This window comes from Bombus bifarius, unplaced genomic scaffold (genome assembly GCF_011952205.1).
Source record: "Bombus bifarius isolate JDL3187 unplaced genomic scaffold, Bbif_JDL3187 scf7180000008213, whole genome shotgun sequence".
Lineage (NCBI taxonomy): Eukaryota > Metazoa > Arthropoda > Insecta > Hymenoptera > Apidae > Bombus > Bombus bifarius.
The window spans coordinates 1238381-1258593 of record NW_022884516.1 but is presented as its reverse complement, the minus strand read 5'-3'; the positions used below and the strand labels follow the sequence as shown (position 1 = coordinate 1258593).

General features: G+C 45.3%; 1 protein-coding gene across 1 annotated transcript in view; it reads left to right on the top strand.

Annotated features, from left to right (window-relative positions):
• LOC117210843 (tyramine/octopamine receptor) overlaps window positions 1-6929 on the top strand; it is a 56539-nt gene extending 49610 nt beyond the window's left edge. Inside the window, exon 3 of the mRNA XM_033454243.1 lies at window positions 4278-6929. Coding sequence (XP_033310134.1) covers window positions 4295-5503 — 1209 coding nt within the window. The 5' untranslated portion in view covers window positions 4278-4294 and the 3' untranslated portion in view covers window positions 5504-6929. The remainder of the gene's footprint in view (window positions 1-4277) is intronic.
• Window positions 6930-20213: the final 13284 nt, after the last annotated feature.

Below are 20213 nucleotides of genomic sequence, written 5' to 3'. Positions count from 1 at the left end.
CAAAAGCTAGTAGAACGAATTTCTTTATCCATTTCGGGTTCACGCTTCCATCCCGCTAAGACACGAATGCTCGATTTCACCTTCGATCTCGATTGCTTCTCTCTTCGAACATCGTGTCTTTATCGAGGCTAAAACGTTCATCGAGTAAACTGGTCTTTATCCTTTTAAAGATAAAAGGATAAAGATCGCGCTAACGACCTTTAGGGTGCACGAAGATTTTCCTGTCAGGTTCGCGCGTTTCAAGAGTCGTGCCTTTCGAAGCTCGAATCTGTCCAGCGAATATCATCTCGCGGATTATCGACCTCGTTGAAGAATAAGAAAATTATATGTATATGTCGGAGATGAAGGGACATCGGGACCTTTCTTTAAAATGCTCGAAAAAACCCAATACCCCGATCCAGATGTTTACGACATCGACATTTGAGCAATAAACGAAGAAGTAATTACGCGGGCACTTAAGGTTCATGACGATGGGTTTGGGCTCGAGGTGACGTAATGAGTCACCGAACGTACCCACGGTCACGGGAGGGACGTGTAATAACGGAAGTAGAAAATAGTCGTGCGGCTCTCCTCAAAAACAGAGATCGACCCAAGGAGTGGGAAAAGGACTATATAAGGGCAGTTTCATTTGGATTACGAGTTAGTTAGTTAGTTAGTTAGTTAGTCGTTGGGCGAATTGCTGATCGAGTTATCGAGAGAGTTATCCGAATCGTGTATTACGTTGACACTCGTCATCCCGTGGACCGTGGATTCGTTGTCGAACCTGAATTCGTTGTCATCGACATCTTCACCATCCGATCGCCGCTATTGTTTGTAGCCTCTTGTAATAACCACATTTGTACCAATAAACATCAGCTATAACCGCGATGGCAAATTCGAGCGAAGGTTCGTCAAACGACCAAAATTCCAACCTTAACCCGACACATATATATTCGATATTAAAAAGATTTATTACAACGAAACAGTCGAATTATCATTATCGGTGATGGCGAATGGTCCAAATGTTTCTGCGTTGTTCTTGCACGAGTTTCAGTTTAAGAACAGCGAGGCGAAAGTAGCTGGAAACATAAATCTCTGATTCGCAGAAGATCAAAGGCATCGTCTATTCCATCCAGACGGTATCTCCGAGTGCGGCAAATTATCTCGGTAGATGAAGAATACCCAACAACTTTGTACAATTCTGGGATAATACAGCTATTTTAATTAAATTTGCCACGCCCGAGAAAAACCATGCACATTGGCCCGAAGCTTTATTTTATTAAAAGCAAAATTTCATATGCGCCCAGCCTAATACGTACATTTTTCCGAGCGCTTCCTTTCTAAACTCTCGAGAAACTTTGTTTACGCGCGACAGGTGGCGAGGAACGTGATCAGCGAACGAATTACGCGTTACACTTTCGCGTTCCTTTGTATCACGACGAGCTCGTACGATGGACGCGTAACGAACACGGGAAGAAAATTTACCGAGGACACGTAAATATCGAGGAAAATTCTAGATACGCGATGTTTGGCGCCGCGAGATATCGGACGAGCGACGAACGGAGCGCGCGTGTTCCAGCTTGCAGCTATTTTTATTCATTATTCTCGGTCTGTCAGCAGGTGTATTTGAGCGAAGGGAACAAGATGGGCGAGAGAATGAATCTCCGGGCCGTTTCAAATATCGATCGAAATGTAACACGCCACGGAATCTATTAACGTTTCCCTGGCGATATCGCATTCTCCATCTTAAAGAACAGATTGAATTCCGCGCGATTCCAGCAGACGAAGCGTGCCTTCATTTCGCCATGGATCATTGCTTACGATAATACGGTTCCCGAGCAACGAAACAACGAAGAATCGGAACATGAAATCGACAGAAATTAATCGTACTTTCTTCTTTGATGTCACAACCTTCTGGTTTTACGCGTACCATCTCTTTCGACAACGCTGGCTCGAAGATGAAATTCGATAAATTTTCCGGTATAGAAAAATTGCTGGCAAACCGAGCCACATTGATAACCAACGAACGTGTTCGTTCGAGTTTAAGGAGCAGGTGGCTCGAAGGAGAAAATTGGCTACAGGATTCCATGAAAATAGAAGACACCAAGTACGCTAATTATATACCTTCATAAAGGTATAGTATCGTCTAAATATACAATACTTTTCCTCTCTCTCTCTCTCTCTTTCTCTCGGTTTTTAATACCTCTTAGCATTTTTTCCAAGAAACTGTATCCCCTTGAACGAGCAGATTACTTATAGCTCGGAGATGCTTCGTTTTTTCCCCGCCGAGAGATACTCGGCATTTCCTTTTGCGGCGTAACGGGCAACGAACGAAGAGGAGGTGTCGCGTTCTGTTTGAAAATTCTTATCGTTCCACGCGGTTAATTTAAATTTCTAATGACCGGTGGACGAAATATCGCACGTTCCGCGCGTGGTTGCATACTAACAGATAAATCGAACGGAGGGCGTACGTTGGTCAGCCAGCGTACAACCGCTTATGGCGAATAGCCGCGGAATTTGTTGCGTTCTAAACGGAAACGAATCGCTCGACAAGGTACTTGTGAATTTCACCGTGCAACCATCGTTGTAACCTTGGTGCTGGTGTGGCTGCACGAGCCACGGGAAATAGCGGTGCGTTAAAACGAGCCGCGACAATCGTTTAATCCTCCTCTTAAATAGCTGCGTTCTCGTGTTTTCAGATCTTTTGTTTTCCAAGCTGATTATCCCGTGCGTGTGTATCTCTGCGACAATTTCCAGAGAAAATACCATTCAAAGTACCGTGTCTATCTCTTCTTTCTCTCGCCCTCGTCTTATCTCTTTGTTCGCCGAAGCTGTTATTTCGCCATTCTGTTACTCGCTTCCGTCTGGTTAATCGTTTCCCACCGGATTATTCTTTTCCGTTAACGAACGCTCCTTCGTCGAACGAAGAAACGCGAGTTAGCACGCGTTAAATCTCGTTGGCGTCCCCTGCTGAAACTTTGCTCGTTGATAGAAAGAAAGTGGTCGCAAGTTGCCTGAGAAACGAACTCTGCAACTAGTCAGCCGGCAAATAGGCGAAGGAACGCGTTTGAAAGTTGCTGGTGACGCGATGTGAAACGAAGATATCTACGCGACGAAGATTGAGACGCGTGGCAAGCTTGCGCGAGCTATCAGCGAAATTCTAGCGTCACGCAGATCAGGGATTACGTTCGTCCGCGCTTAGATCGCTTTGAACCATCGCGTATAAAATCCTACACCGCACCGCGGGAAGAAAAAACAAGCGAATGCAAACGACGAGACTCTATAAAAGGGAAAATACACTGCTGCCTGTGTCGGCGTTGGCAGGATTTACGGAGGCACTTAAAACCGCCGCCATGTAGCTCTTTCCCGTTATTTTCTATATGGCCCTTCAAACGAAACGATTACTTTGAAACGCAACATCGAGTGCCGTTGTATCGCTCTTTTCAAAGGTAGCCAAAGCGTGCAGCCGAGCACTTTGATCGACGACAGGGACGCAAGCAATCGCAACGATTCCAGCGAACAAACGATGCATCACGGTTTCTCAAACTAATTCCGAGAGAATGCTTGAACGATGCGTTCCGAGATCGATCTTAAACCTTACGATACGCGTACACATCGGGCGATTTCTCGGTGTTGTGTGAAATACCGCGCCAACGAGCAATTTCATTTTCATCGTTAACGTTCCCATGCAACTCGCTTGTCCTTTCGCAGCGCTATATTTTTAACGATAAAGCGTTAAAAAAATTCTTCAGCAGAATATGGAGGAAAGCTTTTGGGAAAGTAGTTCAGTTTTAATCCTGTTAGCATAAGAGAGAGAAAGAAACATATACCCGAGGATATCATAAATTAGATCCTTTTCGCTATTACGAGTTTCACGGGTTAAAAAGGGATCCGCTACTTCGCAACGAACGCCAACAATGGACGTTCCTTGTATAATCATCGACGTTAACGAACGTCTATAAAAATACACGTATTTCGCACCAGAACCTTTACTTTTACCGTTAATTTCGCGGAATCGTTAATTTTATATTTCTACTCTCGCAAACGCTGCAAAATGCACAAATTGCAAAATTAATCGCGACGTGATAATTAATCGTGCTCGCCTGATAATTCGAAAAGATATCGCGCGAAACACACCAGTTTTACTTATTTCTTTGATAAACGATCGCAAACCGATAACGCGATAGCGACACGAATTTAACGTTAATCACGCGAGAACAAGCTTGCACGTCCTTGGTTGATCATCAGACGGATACAATATCCGTTCTTCTTACGCTAACGAGGATCTATTGTTGCAGGGAGCAGGCTCGACAACATGAATTCGAGCGGAGAATCAGGCGGCACGATGACCGAAGACTACGAGGTAACAGGCTGCGGCCTGCCGGAAGAGGAAACAGGATCAAACTTGCCAGTTTGGGAAGCCGCAGCCGCCTCTTTGGCGCTAGGCTTCCTCGTTCTCACCACGGTGCTCGGCAACGCGTTGGTGATCCTCAGTGTGTTCACCTACAGACCTCTGCGAATCGTTCAGAACTTCTTCATCGTCTCGTTGGCGGTCGCCGATCTCGCGGTCGCCATCTTAGTGATGCCTTTCAACGTCGCCTATCTTCTTCTGGGCAAGTGGATCTTCGGTATACATCTTTGTAAATTGTGGTTAACCTGCGACGTGCTCTGTTGCACCGCGAGCATACTGAATCTGTGCGCGATCGCGCTCGATCGTTACTGGGCGATCACCGATCCTATCAATTACGCGCAGAAACGAACGCTGAAGAGGGTTCTAGCGACGATAGCGGGCGTGTGGATATTGTCCGGTGCGATCAGTTCGCCGCCTTTGGCTGGTTGGAACGACTGGCCGGAAGAATTGGAGCCAGGGACACCCTGTCAGTTAACCAGAAGACAGGGCTACGTGATTTACTCGTCGTTAGGCTCGTTCTTTATTCCTCTGTTGTTGATGAGCCTGGTGTATCTCGAGATCTTCCTAGCGACGAGAAGAAGACTGAGAGAACGTGCCAGGCAAAGTAGAATAAACGCTGTGCAATCGACCAGACATCGCGAGGTAGACGACGCGGAAGAGTCTGTCAGTTCGGAAACTAACCATAACGAAAGATCGACGCCTCGATCGCACGCCAAACCATCGTTGATCGACGACGAACCGACCGAGGTAACGATAGGAGGTGGCGGCACCGTGACCACGTCCTCCTCCAGGAGGACGACCAGTGGCCGAGCACCGGCGACAACCACCACCGTGTATCAATTCATCGAGGAACGACAAAGAATCTCGTTGTCGAAGGAGAGACGAGCCGCGAGGACGCTGGGCGTGATCATGGGCGTTTTCGTCGTCTGCTGGCTACCGTTCTTCCTCATGTACGTGATCGTACCGTTCTGTCCGGCTTGTTGTCCATCGGACCGGATGGTCTACTTCATCACGTGGCTCGGTTACGTGAACAGCGCGCTGAATCCGCTCATCTACACGATCTTCAATCTTGACTATAGAAGAGCGTTCAGAAGGCTGCTGCGCATTCGTTGAACCACGAGCCGGCTGCTTAGTTCTATTCCGAGACTGTGACAGACATTGTTGTTCGTTCTTGTTGCCGTTACGCTCGTCGAGTGCACCGCGAACGACAGCGAAACTTCGACCCGCTTGAGATTGGTCGTCGAGCAAGACGACCACAACCACGCGACCATCGCAGTTCCACTGCTGTTTTTGCGGACCGAGATCGAGGACGACGAAGGCGGATGCGCTGGTCGATCAGCCACGCTACCACGATCGTCGTTTCGCGCTTCGTTTCGCGCTTCGTTTCGCGCCACGAAACGTCATATGGCTTCGCGGTTCCGCGATGCGACGAGGTCATGGAAGAGTTTGAAGGAAAACGTGTTTCGCGTTTGCTGGGTGAAAATCTATCGGTACATAGCGCGGACGACGATGTATCGCGACGGCCGTGCGCAATTTACAGACGTTGGACGAATTTTCGGTGGCACGAACGTCGATTTTACCGGGACGAGATAACGAGAGCGAAGCAAACTGCGAGTTCCAATCGCGCGGCATAGATCAAGCGACCAAACGGCGAGCACGATAGTCTAATTTACCGGCGATATTCTCGCAAAAGGTCGTTTCGTTAAAGTTGTTCCATTAATTCTGTAAAGCGAGCGAGGGAACAAGGCGCGCGGATAAGGAATCTTAAGGAAATGAAATCTCCAAGCTGAATCGTGCCGCGATCGTTCCTTCCTTTCGTCGAGCGTCGTTACTTGGGTGCTTTAAGTCGTAGAACAAACTCGCAGCGGACCTTCGTTTCGCGAACAATCACAGCAGGAGAAGGTACAGATCGACGAATTCGATCCGTTTAACGCTCGTTCGATCGGTCGGTCGGGCTCGTCCAAACAGGTAGTCGATTCGGTCCGATGCATTGAATAGGCAACGTTTTCAAGTAGTGCGAGTCGCGTAGAGATTCGACCGTTCCATTTTCTATCGAGCCTCGTAAAATATCGCTCCCCAGGGAACAGAAGAATTTCAAGATGCCCGTTGAATCGATGGGAATACGAGCCTTTCGAATTTCCTCTTCGCGCAGCTTTCCAGCTTTTTTCTCGCGATACTCGCGGATAAAGAGTTGAGATTCGTCTCGTATACGTTCTCGCCTCTTCTTTTCTCCAGTTCGATCGAGTTCTAAAATAATACGCGAGAGACGGTGGAAACGATGGATTGGGCGACGACGCGTCCATGAGAACCGAAACACGGCCACGGTGCGTTCTTCTCGTTTGCCGATCTCAAAGAGATTCGCGTTTACGAATAGGAATTTTCTACGAAATCGACCAAGACTCCGGTTAAGACGTTTAGAAGATAGAATATACGTTTCCTAGGGTGGTATACGCGCTCGTAATGTAACTCACTTACCGAATGAGATCGTGCACAAGGCGGATACAACCCGTTCGAGATTCTCTGGCGCTCTTTTAATAGCCAAAAGCGAGCGGGGATTAATTCGCGGAACAATAGACACGGTTACCTTCCTCTTGGCCGATGATCGTTCTCTTAAATAGCCCTCGTAAAAAGAACGTTTTGTTTAAAGTCAGCTGCTTCGCTTCGTCCGCGTTCGACCTTGCATTCTTCAAAGAATCTTCCGGACAAAGTGTCGCCGAGACTTCTAAATTCATGATCGGACAACCAGTTGGAAATATCTCGAGATTCGACGGTTGTAACGAAATCGAGGTTGGATTTTTGTTTATTTTTTAAACTACGTCTTTAATCAGATAAGCAATTTCAAGCTATCAAGCGCAGGCAATTCTTTGTATCGCTGATGGTTTGCTATTAATTTTGAAAGGAAGCGTTCGAAATCGTCGAACGGGTTAATTTTTGTACCGATAGAAAAATCTCGCACATATATCCGCAGAATCGAGAACGGGGTATGTGATGGACGAGTGGAGCTCGTTAGCCGGGTCGTTGTAACGAGATCAACGTGGTTGATTGTTGTCGATTTTTCTTGGAGCGTGGTCGAGGTTTCGAGGAAAAACTTTCACCGGAGCATCGATCCTCCCGGGAGGAGAAAAAGCGAAGAGTTTGGTATTTTCTTGGCAACGATAACGAGCGAGAGATGTCGCGCATTCTTAAATGCGCCGTAGACGTTACACACTCCGTTCGTTATTAATCGCAAGTGTTATGGTCGTGAATATCGATAACGAAGAATCCGAGTGCCAGAAGAAAAAGGTTAGCGTTAAAAGAGAAGAAGGAAAAAGGTGAAAAAAGCGCGCTAAGGAAAGAAAGAGAACGCGTGCCGTCGGTTCGCTATCGACGAGGACGTCGACGATTCGACGCGAAGTTACGTTCGTAACACATATAGACACACCAAAGGAAGGAATTACGCGACGCTAGTAGGAGAATGTTGCGACTGTCTGCGTGTGTCCGTGCATAAAAATTATATGTAAGTCGCCTGCACTCTTCTTTCCGCGAGCAGCGATAGCGAGCGCACGAATCGTGCACGAAACGGAAGCGCTCGTACGCTCGAAGAAAATCGAAAAAGTTGCCTCTTCGTGCCTCAACGTTCGCCGGTCCTTTAATTAAGTAAAAGCTCTGGCGTTCGTCGAGCGTGAAAAAGAAAGCCCTCGTATACTCGATACATATCGATGGTTCGGACAGTGAATAACGATATACGCGATCGTTTACCGAGCACAGCGATTCGTGGTATAATAATATAATGGCGCGCGCGAATCAGTTCGTTAATAGGACACGGGGAACAACGCGCGCCGCTGATGAAACACGGCATAACGTATCGTCGTATCGGCGAATGATTGAAGCGCGAGGAGTTAAATTAAAACGAGTCGTTACCGATCAACGAGGGAACAGGTGACACGTTTGCCGTCCCCTCGAGTGTCGCGCCAAATCGAATAAAGTAACGCGAAAGTTAAAAAGGTATAGAATGGAGGAAAAAAGATACAAAAAAAAAAAAGAAAAAGAGAAGAGAGAAAAACACATGGCAAAAAAGAAAAGTATTAGCGGGAGACGTATCGTAGGTTACTGGTGTGAAAGGAGATCGCGCGAAAGGCTGGTTAATTCAAAAAACTCGACCTCGTCACCAGGGCGCTCTATAATAAGGTTGTGATAAGGTTGTGAGAACACGTTCGTAGCCGTGCTACGGACGCTACAAGATTTTTAATTATTAGGATAGACAAATGAATATTACTTTATTCGTGGCACTGTCCAAACGCGGCACGAATTCCTATCCAAGAGTGAATTAAGCGCGACTTTTCAACAGTTTTAATTGGACGTTGAATCCGATCCCGGATCTGCGTTTCTTTAATCCTTTGCGTGGATTTCCCTACGTTCTCGTTTCTTGCTTCGCTCTCTTCGCTTTGTCCTCTCCGTGTCATCCAATCGTCGCCAAGGTTACGATCTTCTCTCCGTTCTCTCCCTCGCTTTTAAAAATCACAAATTTTTTCCTTTTCGTTCTCCGACTCTCTCTTCTTCTCCGTCTCGCGCTTTCTTTTCTTCTTTTTTTTATTTTATACGCGTTCGTCCTTTTTTTTTACGATAATAGATTCTCGTAACGCGACAGTGAATATTACGAGAAGCTGACTCGATTCCCAGCAAAGCTGGACTTCACATTCTCTCGAAGTGCTCGTAAAACGCAAGCTATATCGCTCCCCTTCCATCCCTGTTAAACTCGGAAACGACGAGTCAGACTCGGTTATCGCAAATTTTCTCCATTACCACTTTCACGTCGATCGCATACGTTCGAATCGTTGACCAGACGAAGAGCGAATTTCGCGAGCCACTGGTCACCAATGAGACCGTTGTTCCTTTGCTTTCTCTAATCAGCTATTCCGAGACAATTGCTCGCTGCTACGTTATTTCAACGAGATCGCCTTCTCTCTTCTCTGCTACCTCGTTTATGCAAGCTTTCGCGTTATCTTTTTAATACTAGAAATATTATCTCGCTTTTGATTCTCTTTTCCGACGGAATATTCGACGGTAGAGCAACACGTGTTACAACGCGTTCGCATTTGAAAACGACCGGCGATCAATGCGCGATACCCGCATCGTAAAAAAGAGCTATGGGAAATTTGTTCGCTGGTCGATCTTTCTATCGTTCGTTGTTCCATCGAAGAAGAACGAAAGAAATATGCCAAACGAGAGACGCGAGCAAAAACAAAAAAAACAAATAAAAAACATGAGAATTGAAAAAAAGTACATTTTGCACAGCGTCCGGAAAATCGTATTTCCTGACTGACTGATGCGTACGGGACATGTTTTATTTTTCACGGAAGGACGCGTTTTCACCGGTTATTTTTTCTTTTTTTCCTTTTTTTTTTTTTTCGATTGCACGAAACATTCGTTGCGCGAAATACACGCGTGCCATGAGCAAACGTGGCTAGAATTAGCGTAATTACGCGTTGTCGGGCAATTAGAAAATTGTTTCGAACAATATCTGCCCCTACCAATCGATTCGTTCTCGTCCGTTTCCATTTGTTCCTTCCTATCCTGACAGTTTGCGTGCCCTTTTACGCTTGTTTCAACTGATAGTTCGCGACAGGTCCGACGAATGGTACACTCTCTTCACTGTCTTGTCGAACAACCGAACTGCACCCATAGAATTTCAAATTACTCGATCCCGTAATTCCTCTTCCTATTCGTTTTTCTTCGTCTGTCTTTGCCGAACGTTTCACCAGAATTATTCGATCGCGAAATCAATTTCGTTCCAACGTTTTCATCCCAGTGCTGTCGGCTAATTCGACGCAAACGGTGTGTTTCTTTCGTCGGTCGAAGGAATTAGACTCCGTCCCCTGAATGATACTTTCGATATTTATCGAAACTTGTTACGTACGTATATATACGTTCCAATTACTTTCTAGAATTCTACACGGACGTGCAACGTATCGTTTAGACGAGAGGCGATCGCCTTCCAGTGGGAAAGTGATCGAGGTCGTAAGATTTTGCTCGTCGTAAGATCGTTCTTGGATAGGAAGTTCGCCAATGCGTAGAAATATTATTGTACTACATGATATATTACATTGAAGCATCGCATTTACTTATACATCGGTATCGGCAGATTGATTTTCGAGAGAACGTATCACGGATCGACGCGCAGGATAAATTCCTTCGTCCATTTCTCTTTCTTCTATATCTCTTTTCACCATCGACCTCTTTCCTCTTTGCCGATCGTATGCTTTGCAAAAATCGACCAGCATACGGATATTTTTAAGAAATTCTGTCCGACTCGCGGCTTTTTTCCGCGACTGTTTTTTATACGTTCGCCACACGAAAAGAAACTGCAAATTGATCCGCGATATTCCATGACGATCTTATACATATATATATACATATAAATTATTACGTAAAATTGGGCCTGGTCGCCCGATCGAGACAAACACTACGCTAGATACGTATAACATATACATAAATATATTATATATATATATATATACACATCTAGTTATTAAACTAATACTCCATTGGTTGTGATTTACAAGTATAGCAATACGGCTCGAGTCCGGCGAACCGATTCGCGCCATGGAGCTTCTCTCTCCGAACGAATTTATTACATTAAACGCGTGTCCCGGTGGAGCGAATGTTTCGAGGATGTTTAACGTCGAGCGTAATTTTACAGACTTGTCTCCTAATTTAAGCCCGTGTTCGCAGTTTAAAAGTAGCCAGTAAACCATCCAAGTAATTTAAGACTACGCCCGCGTCGTTTAACGATAGCCATTCGTCTCGTACGTTTTGCGCATTTGTCGCTTGTAAATCCGTTATAACGGAAAATAGAAAAATTCGTACGCTTGAAAAGCATGCACACCGTTCGTTATACCGTAGATAACATTATACCCGAAACATCGTGCGACAAACGCGTACTCTGAATCAACGGATTTTTATCTGGCCTGCCGATGTTAATTAAATATTCAAGCGAGGACACGCTGATGAAATAAAATCGTTGACGAAGTTAGCCCACCCTACCGCCGCATTTCAAGCGTGTTCGTTTGCATATAAAAATTTGAAAAATACCTCGAAACGTGGCTCTTGCTCTTTCGATCACCGTTCTCCCGCGACAAGCTTGCTTCGTAATCCGCTTGATAAATTCTCGTAAACCCGTTCGTCGCGGCTCGATTGTCGCGCACGAGCACGAGATCGTTGGCAAATGTTTCTGGCAAACGGAGAATTTTCATTCAGCCAGCGACCGATCGACCATCGGGTCCTTCGAACGCGTTTACCGAACAATCGGCAATCTCTGCGTACGCGCGTGCTTCGATCAATGTCACTACCGCGAAAGTTTTAACCAACTTGAACGATTACATTCGTCGATACGAATAAACAATGAACTTCGATCGTACGACGAGTCGCATCTAGTTTTATTTGACACGAAGGACAGAGGAGAAAAGGCTCCGATCGCGCCCCGGAAGCACGGACCATCGAGCGTTCATGCGAGCCTGCCGCTTGAGTGTGTAAATATTTAAACAATATCGGCGAAGAAGATACAAAAAAAAAAAATGCATTCGTGTACGTGTACGACTAGTATGTGGAGCGTAGCGTGAATGATAAATCGATGGAAGCGATCGTCGATCGTCTTCTCGAACGTGGGGAACCTTGTTAAACCGGAAGCGAAAAAATCACTGTCGATGCATCGGAGGACGCACGGAATTTCCACGCGGATCCAGCGTGGCAATTTTTTAAACGTTTCGCGTATACTCGATCTTCGTTATTGGCGCGCATTCGCGACTTTGAAAAAGTAGTAGAAACAGAATAAAGCGAAAGGAAAAAGCTGAGCAGAGACACACAGAGTGGGAATTTTCAAGCTCGTACGAGATTCGTTACTTTCGGACCGAATACGCCTCTCTGTGTCATCCACGAAGCCCCAATATCGCAAAGTGCCCTTCGCGGTGAATCACTTTAATTATTTTCAAGCCGGAAGTCCCGCGTATCTAATTTCCATATTTCGTATTTCGCGTTTCACGTGGATTAACCCTGCACCACCACCATCGCCGTAGTGGCGTATAGACAGCTCGACTATACGGTTCTCGTCCAATTTCACGACCTTTAAGCTTCGTTTGGATGCGCGATCCTTGAACAAACACGCGAAATGCGTCAGATCTAACCGGATTTGCTAGAAAACTTCGTTCGCAGTCTCTTTCCTTTATATCTTTTTTCTCTTTTTTTTTTTTTTAACACAGACGTCCAACTTACTTTCTCTCCGGTTAAATTCCATCGAACAACAATTATTTCGTCAATAGCTGTCTTATTTATTTTTCTTACGATTCTTCGTTACTCGCGTATTGCTCGTTCCTATTTCATAGAAAATGGTGCGACTAATCATTTCTGCTATATCTCTGCATCGGAATATTCGTACTCGTAATTATTCCGAGAATAAACGCGTTACATTTCCATAGCGATATTTTTAATCGCTGAAATACGCAAGGTTTAATTACACGCAAATTATGCGCGACAATTTTTTTAAAAGATCGTACGTGGATAATAGGGGGAAAAAAATAGGCGAAACACCGTTTGTTATCGTTGTCCATTGCGAACGGTTCTTGACTCGGAATTTTCGTGCGTCCGCCGTGTGAATGGAAAATGAGAAAGAAATAAAAAAGATACGGAACAAAAAATATGTATATATATACACAAACTCACACGCACACACACGCATACCAGTATATACCAGTAAAATGTGGAAACCCTTTTCGGATGTGATTAATCTCCTGAAAGCACCCCCCCCCCCTCCCCATTCTCCTAAGCACACGCTCGTCTATGTACATAGTCGAATGATTGTATGAAAAATCAAAAGTAAAGGTATCCCTGCAGTTGAGGCAGCTTTTCGGTCGCTGAATAAAACGAGGCTGCGCTTTATGCCAGCGGCAGAAAGTTTGCGACTTTTGCGGTGTTTGTGCATGGTACACGGAATCTCAGTGGCTAAAGTAAACGGCCAACGAGTTTGTTCCACTCTTTCGCTATGTTTCTCCACGGGGCGTTACAAATAAGTCGTATTTTATATCCTTCGTCGAACCGGGCCGAAAGTAACACGTGTCCTAAATGGTTTTACTTTCGATCGACCGAAGTACGCATCCGGACCCTTGGGTCGATTCACGGGAACGGTGGTACGTGAGTTTCGTCAAACAAGTACCCAAACGCTTCCTTTGGTCGGTTTAATAAAACGCGTCCCAAAACTTTCGACCGGAGCGCGTACTCGCAATTTGATTCCAGCGTAATATCTTAACGAAAAGACGGGGTGGTTGGTAACTGGTGGTACAAGCGGGAAGGGGATGATTCTACGCGAAAAAAGAAGTCGAATATATGGAATAAAAATTTTTCGTTCGAGGCCTTGTTTTCGAGAAAATCGACTTTGAATTTTCGCTCGGTACGCGTCCACTTTATCGCGTCTCGTTATAACGGATCTCACTGTAGATCGTTGTCTCGATTGACGTTATTTTTTAAATTTTTAAATTTCTATTCTATACTTTCGACTTCTTTTTTCGCGTAGAATCACCCCCTTTCCGCTTGTACCACCAGTTACCAACCACCCTGTATATCACGCGAAAAAACGGGCGGACACTCTCGAATTGCAGCGTATGTTAACACCGACGATATCCCTCGACGAATACCAATAATTACGAATCCGATGGTCAACCGAGTTTCAACAGGATGCGCGTGTTATTTGATAATTTGCGTGCGCGTAATAATCGCGTCACAAAAACCATAAATCGTAATTGGCAGCGTTTGGAAACAACGCGGCATTGGTGCGGCCGTTAATAATCTCGAATAATCGAATAATCTCATAGCATCAGGGAAAAAGCAATCTTATCGGATAGCGGCGATAAAAATGCGATTCGATAAACATTCCTACCACATCATCGAGCGTCCGCTCGTTCGTACGTGACAATGGCTGATCGATATATCCCGAGCTCGCTCTAATCTGCCATAGTGAGATTTCACGGCATACCCGACACTTTAACGCGCAATTTTACTCGAGCCTCGGGAATCGCGTTTTCACGGATCTCGCGCGACGCTCGCTGAATCGGCCGACAAATCGGCCGGCGGAATTATGGCGCCCTTCGGTTTGCCGCGGTTGCGTTTTTCATCGCCGGCAGTCGCGTGTTCGTTGGCAACCGCGTTCAAATTTTTCCTTTGTAACGGAAATAAAGGAAACCGAAATCGTCCTATCGTGTCGAACTCGTGGCCGACAAAGCCGCCGGGTTACGAGTTAGTTGGAATACCATTCTTGGTCCTAGAATTTCAATTAAGGAACACTATTCCACGTATTTGTACGCTTGCAGTTTCTCCGGCCGCTTTACGTTACGAGAATTTTCACGTGCAGTCAAATTTCATAACTCGGGTATTTTACGATTAATTCGAACGGAGTAATCTGTTGCACCGCCAGTACGCTAGGTGGCAATGATACAGCGCGATCGTAAATTAAAAGCTTAAAGAGGAACGATTATCGATGCCACCATCGTTACGAAGCTTGAAAAAATGAAATTAAGATCGCAAGTAGAAATTACGCGCGAACGTTCTTTTATTAAACCTGTAGGATATTACGTTTCCGTCGCCTCTTGTTTGATAACCGGTACTTTGAATAGCTTCAAAATTGCCGCGTATATTTTCGAAAAGAAACTGCATATCCTTATTCGCCGAAAAATGTCTCCGATCGCGCGTTTACGCGTTTTGACTCTCTCGCAGAGACTTTGTCTCTCTGCCTCGTTTCACGATATCTCGTTTCCACTTACACAGTTCTCTAAACGAAACGATACTCGAGTGGTATCTGAATTTTAATTCGATATCTCGTCGAGAAAGAAAAGAAAGTGCAAGTATAAATTATTCGTATGGAAATTTGTCGTCAAAGGTCAACTACTTTTGATACGTAAATCGTTTACGAATTTATAGAAAAAGGTTGCGTTCGCGTGTGCTCGTAAATCAATCATCCCTTCCATCCAACTTGTTGAGTAGCACGAACCCGATAACTCGCAGAACCAGCGTTTCACTCCTTTCGGCAAATGACTCTGTTTGCTGGTAATCAAACGAGTCGGTTGAAAAAGCATTGGAACGACGAAGCTTACGGCGTACGACTTTGGCGCAAGGAAACTTATCGATTCGTTTCTGGCCCTCTTTCATCCTACTCTGGAAACGCATTAATTCGTGAAAATTTGATTTCGTTTATTTCGTTTATTTCGACATCGCCTTCGTTAAAATTTCACCTGGCCGACTTTGCACTCGTAGGAATTTTATCTCGCCGACTTTGTGTCCTCATCGAAATTTCATCTCGTCCACTTTGCCATGGTCTGGCGTGCGCGCCACAATTAACCGAGATACAAGATTAACTCGGAGCAACGAACATTTTTTAAAACGCCAGTGCCAATATTTGTGACGTTCTAACCGAGTCCAGCCACGGCTTAGTCGATCCGCCTTGTTTGCTCTGCTCCGTTTCCTGGCCGAGCCCTTCCCTTTCCAGAAGCTAGAAAATTCATTTTCCGCCGCGACTATTTTTATACGCAACGTCGCTGTGTACACGCGCCAGATATATCTACCGCTGGAAACGCCGAAGCGAGAGAAAAGGACGAAGCAGGGGGAAATAAAATGAACGACGCGGGAAAACGCAGTCGAAATATGCATGTAGATGACCAGAGGCAGGTTCAATGAAAAATACATGAGTGGCCTCCGAGGGAACTTCGTTACCGAGGTAAGTTGTAAAATCCACGCCAGCCGAGTGCCTATTAACGTCTCTGATTAATGTTTTATGCATAGCGTTTTTTCGCCCAGCTCTTCGAACGAATATCGCTTCCGTCCATCCCAACGACCGAAAACCGTCCAATTTGATTTCTTCTCTTTGAATCGTCGTAATATCCAGCACCGATCTCCTCCTTTGGAAATCAGCCTCGTCCCGAGGATTAAAGCGACGTTCGCACGTTTCGATATTTAGTCGAACGCGTTTGTCACGCGTCTGCTTCTTCCGTGAGATCCACAGCCCGTAGCTTCGCGCATACACGTGGCGTTTCTGCATAATGCACAAAGTACACGAAGACGTTTCAGCTTGCTCCCCGGAGTGCACGCGAGCCTTTGCAATTCCGCAAGATAATTGCAGATGCCGGTTCACTCTCCCGGTGGACGAACAAACGCGGTGTTGTTCGTCGCGAAGGGCCCCCGAGGAAGCTGAAAGTAGCAGCCGGCTATTTCTGACCTCTGCCCTTAACATTAGTCGAGAAGAAACTCGTAACACCTTAGCTGCTTTCACGTGGGCGAAAGAGGCGGCGCAAGTACAAACGAGCAACTGGCGCGAAAAATGTTGCGATTCGCGATATCCGAAAATTTCGCAGACGTCGATCATCGTACGACGAGAACGTAGCGCACGATCGGCAGAATCGCGACTATCGGCCATCGGACCATCGTATTTCTCGGCTGTCGCGCGATCATCCAGCCGAGGGTGCACGTGCAACTCGCGATACGGAGACCAAGGCGCACTTTTCCGCTGTCATCTTCGCGCACACTGGCTTCCGTAATGAAACGTCCCCCTTTGACATCACGAGATCTAGGTAAGTGCTCTTTCGTCTTCGTTCTCGGTGTCGATCGTTGTCACAACGCCCGTTGAAAGTGTCCTGACTACGAGTCACTGTACCGAATACAGCACAGCTCGGTTATAACAGCATATAGACCAGTTATAACTCGATCTTCACCCTCTTTTGCGCTATTTTTCTTTCTTTTTTCTTCTTGCACCAATATAGAGACACGTCGATCTCGTTGATTATTTCGTCAAGTTACGAACCGATATTTCGGTTTCTAAGATACTTTGTTACGTCTTGTGCAGTGTGCGTTTTTTAAATATACGGGGTATCGCAAAATACGTGGAAGATTTCTATAGGGTGGATTTTAGATAAGGAAACCGTGAAGAAGATTCAGGTGCAGGTACGTCGTTCGAAGCTTATCGACGAATCGGCTGACCGATCTTCCACTTTATCCGACTCACGTCTCGCTCGTCTTTCTCACTCTACGATTCGTAAACCGAAAGAAACGACACACGCTACGAATAAGATCTCTACTGTTGTATTAGAAGCATCGATGAAATTGTTCAATCGATGGAATTGAAATGGAGGAACAAACCTCGCGAACGACATTTCTCTACAAATAGTTTCTTCGTTACGTTCATACGTGTAACACGATCCGATCGATATCTCGTAGACGTACGTACGAGACAGTCGTTTGAGAATACAGCAGCTTAGTTCGCGCACAAATGCGTCCAGTTGAGAACCGCTACGAAATGACAATACATTACCGATACGATAGCGAATTAACGGACAAAAGTAGCGGATAAACCAGGGTTTATCTGGATATCGGGCTCGAGAGGACCGCGACGTGCGAAGCGTGCAAGAATCGATCGATCGATGATAGCGGTTTATTAAATTTTTCGGTGCGTGTAGATGGTCGCTCTATCGTTGATCTCGTATCTCGTTTGAAACTGATAACCGGTAGCCTAATATCCATGAAAGCTGCAATTATCGCGTAATACCGTTATATTACAACGATTGAACGACGCGTCACGTTTTAAAGATAAACCACCGCGATGTTTTTCACCGTAGAATTTTCTGAAATTCGATTTTCTCGGTCCATCGATTTGCATGTAAATTGATGCGAGAATGCAGGGTGCTTGTATCCGTGTATCGTTCCTTGAGGCACGAATAGAACAACGAACCACCACGTTGCAACTGATTGCACGCTCGTAAATCGTTACGACCATGTTGGAAACTAGGAAACGTTCGGTGGATCGTCAATTATCGTCCACTGGTATTATTAAATACTTGACATTCATAGGGTCGTACGACGGTGTATCAAGAATGTTCGATCGAAAATTATACCACCTGACCGTTCCACTCACCGTACACCACCCACTCGAACGACAGATTGTATTTCGATCGCTTATGGTTAGTTCTAGTCTACTCTAATGGGTCCGCCACGAAATAACTATTGTACGACCGTTCTAGGACTTCACTAGCGGTCCATTAATCATTTTCAATGGACTCGTGGGTTATCCGAATGTTAAAATTCTTCGCGAAATTCTCCACGATTCCGGTAAATGAGAAATTTCTTTCTATCCGGTGAAAGATCGGTGCAACGGCCTTCGTGCGCAAAAAATTAAAGTTTATGTGTGTATTATTGCGATAATTGTTACTGGCAATAAGCACGCTATGGTCGTACCGATATTCTCTCGAATGTAACGTTTCAGAGCCGACGTAGTTTCCGCTGGGATTATGTAACTTTCATAAATCGTAGCAGATAAGCTGGAATAAGGAAACGGAATTTCTCTAAATGAAACATTCCCCCGATAGAAAATTGAACCGCGTAGCCATCGGTGTATCTCCAGCTTGAAAGTAAATTGTAGCGGGAATTTGACGAACCGCGTTACAAAAATGAATATTTGAAAATTGAAAAATTCAAAGTCTGAGTGTATTTTCGACCAATCGCGGGGAGAGACGTGAACGGGAGTCGTAAATTCCCGTTACGATTATGATAATCGACACCACGAGTCGATCGATCCCCTGATTTCCGTTAAGATAATAGGAGTGATTCAGTTAGTATAACACTGTGATTCACAGAATTATAAGTTATATATTTCCAACACTTAAGTTACACTGTTGAGTAGATATAATTCCTAGATGACACTTTGTCGCACGAAGATAAGGTAGATATGCACAATGGAGCAAGGCTCTTGGAGTTGAACTTAGTATGTTAGTGGACGTAGCATCAGAGGATACTTAATAGAGCAAGTGAATGTTCGGTAATCCCGAGAACCGATTTGGATAGTTGATGCGAGTTACACTTAGACGTTGACTTTTCCAGCGGTGTAAAAGAAGTAAGTTACAGTGCCGATGCTGTGTCGGGGGAAAGCTAGCGATGGGTGTGTCTAGCGCACGGGACCATCGGATTTGTTCGTGACATTTTGGCCAGGAAAGCGAGGGCAGTATACGTTGCTTCTGATTGGATAAACGAATGTTGGTGGACCAGGAAGGTCTTAGCCGTCCTCGACAGAAAGTTGCTAGTAGGAAGCATCGTACGCGAGAAAAACTAACTTTCCCTTGTCGAGCCGTAGTAGACAATACTTTTTAGAAAGTGATTTAGAAAAAAGATATTTGTTCTGTCTGAGGGACCTTAGCTAGCAAATTACTGGGATTTACGACGGGTCCTTAAGACTATCGAGAGTACGCAGTAAGGATGAGCGAACATCTGGTGTCTGTCTGGCCCGCGGTGTGTGACCTAGTCTAAGTAGAGTGTCGCTCGACGTAACACCGAGATTGAAAATTGAGCGATTTAATTACTCGCGAAGATCAACGAGACGCGTTTCTCTCGACGCGAACCGCAAATTCGCCGCAAAATCCTTGAAACATCGTCGGTGGCGATCATAAATCGCACGAACTTGATTCCGAACACATAAAAACCAACTGCAATAGTCATCAATTTTTACGTTCCATCCTTACGAGATCTCTGTAATTCGTTTTCCCCTTTTTCACTTTATTCTCCAATTTCTTCGAAAGTTCCTGGAAATAATTCTTCTTATCGGACAGAAGAAAAAAATCCAGCGTTCAAATTGCAGCTAATTTTCTCACGATAAGTAACTGGCCGATAATCGAGTTGGCTTCGATCGCGTACACGGTGCTTCTCGAGGTCGGTGTATCGCGTGCAAAAATCGGTCAAGCGACCGACGCTGGTCTCGCAACCGAAAGTTAAGCTCTCGCTTCGTTTCATTTGTTTTCGTCCATCGGTCGCAACGGCCGTGATCCAC